Source organism: Rosa chinensis, chromosome 4 (assembly GCF_002994745.2).
Source record: "Rosa chinensis cultivar Old Blush chromosome 4, RchiOBHm-V2, whole genome shotgun sequence".
Lineage (NCBI taxonomy): Eukaryota > Viridiplantae > Streptophyta > Magnoliopsida > Rosales > Rosaceae > Rosa > Rosa chinensis.
The window spans coordinates 23,899,453-23,904,270 of NC_037091.1; the positions used below are offsets into that span (position 1 = coordinate 23,899,453).

Here is a 4,818-nt window from a genome sequence, read left to right on the forward strand (position 1 = left end):
GTGCATGCAATTTCGGTGTGGAGAATGATGGTGGAGAGTTATTTGGCCTCTAGAAGTCAAGCTTCTGTCGGAGCTCATCTGGTCATGGTGGTACTCACGGCGGCCAGCCTGTGTTGCAGATAAGACTTTGATTTTAGATCTAGGTTTTCTGGTATTTTGGGCTTTTGGGCCTCGGCTTGTCAATTAGTTCTAGTTTAGTTTATGGGTTTGTCTATTAGGTCTTCGGGCCTAGGACTCCTATTTTTCTGTATTACCTTTTGTAATATGGGTTTCATCTAATGAATGAGTTTATTTGACCAAAAAAAAAAAAAGACAGATATTTCTCTCCTGTATGCTGGAAGAGGTGAATATGAAGTCCCCTTTCTAGATTCCTAAAGACAAATACGAACAAGGTGAAGAAAATAATTTGGCAAGAAGCTGTGATTTTATTTGACCAAAAATAAAAAAGACAGATATTTCTCTCCTGTATGCTGGAAGAGGTGAATATGAAGCCCCCTTTCTAGATTCCTAAAGACAAATACGAACAAGGTGAAGAAAATAATTTGGCAAGAAGCTGTGCGTAGATTGATTTTGGTTCTATTTAGTTTCTGTGAACCTTCTCATTAATTCTTGATGCTGATGGGAGTGGACGAAATACGTACCGGTCAACACACGCAGTCAAGCAACCAAGAAATAGAGCCTTGTGTTTTCATATTACATACTTGTTCTCTTAAGGGAAGCAAAACTTGATCAGCCTTTACACTTTGCATACACATTCTACTCTCACCATGGGAAACCCACAGATACTCGTACCATATGGACTAGTTGTGTTACTTTACTTCTCATGCTTCCTGAAGTTAACCTCATCTTCTTCCAGTTCCAACTTCACTGATCAAACTGATCTTCTTGCCATTCAATCCAAACTCACATTTGACCCTACTGAAACTGTCTTGGGTGGCAATTGGACCACCAACACAAGCTTCTGTGGTTGGATTGGGGTCTCTTGCAGTAAACGAAGGCAAAGAGTCATCGCCTTGGACCTGTCATATATGGGTCTCCAAGGCACGATTGCACCACATGTTGGCAACCTCTCCTTTCTGGTCTCATTGGATCTCCGAAACAACAGCTTCTCTGGGTTCCTGCCGAATGAAATCAGCCATTTACATCGCTTGAAGGTACTCATATTGCGTGCCAACCAGTTGGAGGGAAACATCCCTCCAACTTTGTATCGCTGTGAAAAGCTTGAAATGATTAGCCTTGCAATAAACAAGCTTAGCGGCCATATACCTAAAGAGTTGGGTTTCTTACCCAGACTTGAGCAACTATTGATTGGTAACAATAATTTTTCTGGTGGAGTTCCACCAATTTTGGGTAACATTTCAACATTGGAAGTATTGAGTATGCCCTCTAACGGCCTTACTGGTTCACTTCCTTCTTCCCTGTTTAACCTGTCTTCTTTAGTTATGTTTTGTGTATACCAAAATTACCTTTCTGGAAGTTTTCATGATGTTGATCTCTGCCATTCTTGTCCTAGACTTCATTTCCTTTCTCTTAGTCTCAATAATTTCAGTGGCCAGCTTCCTTACCTCAGCAATTGTACAGAGCTTGTCATATTGTCCTTATCATGCAATAAGTTTGTGGGAAAAATTCCAGCAGATATTGGCAACTCAAAAAACCTTGAAGTCCTTTACCTTGGTTTTAATAGCCTAACGGGTACTATACCTCCTACCATAGGTAATTTGTCCAACTTAGAAACCTTTGTTTTAAAGCAGACTAACGTTAAGGGAAGCATTCCTCATGATTTAGGACGTCTTTCTAGATTGATCACATTTATAATTGGTAGGAATGGCCTAAGCGGACCAGTGCCTCCAGAAATATTCAATATCTCCTCCCTACAAGTTATTGAAGCAAGAGATAATGCCCTTTCAGGAAAGTTTCCTTCCTCCTCTGCAGTTCGGCTTCCCAGCATTGGATTCATCTCTTTTTCTAACAATAAAATTACTGGACAAGTCCCATCCTATTTTGCAAATTTTACAAAGCTCTACTTATTTCAGGTTAAAAACAACTCTCTCTACGGACCAATTCCCAAGAATTTTGGTAGCTTAAATCACCTCGAAACCCTTCATCTCGGGGGAAATCAATTAACAGGAGATCCCGGAGTTCCTACACTTGATTTTCTTTCCTCGTTGTTTAATTGCCCTTCCCTGAAAGCATTAGTTCTGTCTGAGAATCCTTTAAATGGCACCATACCAAACTCCTTTGGAAATTCTTCTTCTCCTCTCCAGTTGTTTTCAATAGACAAGTGCCAGATTAAGGGCCACATACCCAAGGGAATTGGTTCTTTGAAAAGCTTGACGTTCCTTTCATGGGATAACAACAATCTGAGTGGAAATATACCAGAGTCGATTGGAGGTTTGGAGAGGCTGCAAAGATTGTATCTTGGCAACAACAGTTTAGAAGGCTCTATTCCAGACGAGCTTTGTCTTTTGAGGAACCTGGGAGAACTATCACTAGAGAATAATAAAATCTCTGAATCAATCCCAAATTGCATAGGAAACCTCAACCTCCTTCAGATAGTTTCCCTAAGTTCCAATAGATTGACATCATCAGTACCGTTGAGTTTATGGAACCTTGAAAATCTCCTGTTCCTAGATCTGTCAAACAATTCTTTTTATGGGAACTTACCTTCAAGCTTGAGAAAGTTGAATGCTATTCAAGAGATAGATTTATCTCAAAACCAATTTACCGGAAACATTCCAAGCACCATAGGCAGTTTGCAAACCCTGAGCTCTCTTAATCTGTCACACAACTTGTTTACAGGTTCTGTTCCACAAACTTTTGGTGAGCAGCTGAAAGGGTTGGAATTGTTGGACTTATCATTCAATAATCTTTCTGGTGCAATACCAAAGTCTCTTGAGAAACTCAAATTTCTCAAGTACTTAAATCTCTCGTTCAACTACCTCTCCGGAGAGGTCCCTTTTGGGGGACGTTTCGTCAACTTCAATGCCCAGTCATTTTTGGTGAATAAAGCACTGTGTGGGAGACGTGAGTTTGGACTCCCACCTTGCAAGACTCATAGGACTCAAAAATCAAAAGTGGCCACCCATTTGCTGGCCAAATATGTTCTTCCAGCCATTGCATCAACACTGATTCTCATAGCCCTCTGTTATATGATGACAAAGTATGGAACAAGAAAGAGAGGCAAGACTCCGAGTTCAGTTGAACAGTTAACAACAGTGGAGCATATTGTGATATCATATCAAGAACTCCGTCGGGCTACAAATGACTTTTGTGAAAGCAACTTACTTGGAGTGGGAAGTTTTGGCTCGGTGTACAAGGGGATACTGTCTAATGGGACAACCGTTGCTGTCAAAGTTCTTAAGCTGGAAATGGAGGGTGCTGTAAAAAGTTTTGATGCAGAATGCAAGGTGTGGAGAACAACCAGGCATAGGAATCTTGTAAAGGTCATAACTACATGTTCTAGCCCTGAAATAAGAGCTTTGGTGCTGCAGTACATGTCCAATGGCAGTCTTGAGAAGTGGTTATACTCTCACAACTACTGTCTCAGTATTCTGCAAAGAGTGAGCATGTTAATCGATATTGCATCTGCTTTGGAATATCTCCATCATGGTCAAGAAGAAACCGTGGTGCACTGTGATGTGAAGCCTGGCAATGTCCTTCTTGATGAAGACATGGTTGCACATCTTGCAGATTTTGGTCTTGCAAAAATTTTAGCAAAAAACAAAGAGGAAACACAGACAAGGACCATCGGCACTCTGGGCTACGTAGCACCAGGTAACTCCAAATATTTACTTTTGTTTATTGCTACATGATAAAACTAATTGTGGTTAGTTCATGGAGAATAATAACCATGGAAGTTTGTCTTATGTCTTTGTCTTAGATTGATGCATTATTAGTAGATTAAAGATCAGGTAAATATGATTTAAGAAAGATGAGATTGGTTTCATTCTTAGATAATCTGTTACATAATGTTTCAAAAAAAAGAAGAAGATAATCTGCATTACAATAAAAAGCTATACCGAGCTTAATTACCTTGATGTTTTGCTCCTTGGCCCCCAGAATATTTCATCAACCAGGATGCTAATTACCAGATTATAAGTCAAGTACTCATAGCATTTCTTTAAGGCTATCAAAATATTTACATACATTTTGGAGTTCTATAAAAACTCGTAGCATTTTACAGTTTATACTTGGTGGAGTACTGAATACTGATATTAAATTTTGTTTGTAATTGTTGCTTGTAAACAGAGTATGGTTCTGCAGGAAAAGTGTCTAGAAGTGGTGATGTTTATAGCTTCGGGATAATGTTGCTGGAAATAATGGCGAGAAAGAAACCTACCGATGAAATGTTTGCTGGAGAAGTGACTTTGAGGCAATGGGTAAATGTGTCTATCCCTGATAATGTTCTAGAAGTGGTGGATGCTGGCTTATTGATCTTAGAAGAGGGAAGAGACATGTTTGCCACAGAATCTATCGTTATGTTCATCCTGGAAATAGGCTTGAGGTGTTCCGAAGAAGTAGCAGAGGATAGAATGGACATTAAGGATGTGGTGCCCGAGCTCAAGAAAATAAAAGTGGCACTACAAGAATGAGACAGCTGAGGTGTTTAACATCCATCCCCTGGCCTTTTTCTATTTGCATAGCGCTGTTATTTCTCAGTTTTCAGTTTGTCATTCGAGCATACACTTAATTGTTTTTCCTTGGCGATAACTTAGTATGTATGTCCAGCATCATTTAGTATTTCTGTTTTGATTACATGAATAATAAATTACACTTCAAGATAATCTCTCCTTTGGGACTTTTGGTATTGTTCTCAAC

The 4,818-nt window shown here is 39.6% G+C and overlaps 1 protein-coding gene across 1 annotated transcript; it reads left to right on the top strand.

Annotated features, from left to right (window-relative positions):
- The first annotated feature begins 767 nt into the window (after positions 1 to 767).
- Positions 768 to 4,592, top strand: LOC112199019 (receptor kinase-like protein Xa21). The gene is made up of 2 exons (XM_024340089.1): positions 768 to 3,774; positions 4,249 to 4,592. Exons 1-2 carry the CDS (start codon positions 768 to 770, stop codon positions 4,590 to 4,592), a joined length of 3,351 nt encoding a protein of 1,116 aa, XP_024195857.1.
- Positions 4,593 to 4,818: the final 226 nt, after the last annotated feature.

Excerpts from the sequence above, each read along its gene's own strand:
- LOC112199019 (XM_024340089.1), top strand. The coding sequence starts at position 768 with ATGGGAAACCCACAGATACTCGTACCATATGGACTAGTTGTGTTACTT. Across the intron at positions 3,775-4,248 it reads TCTGGGCTACGTAGCACCAG|AGTATGGTTCTGCAGGAAAA; the intron begins GTAACTCCAAAT and ends GCTTGTAAACAG.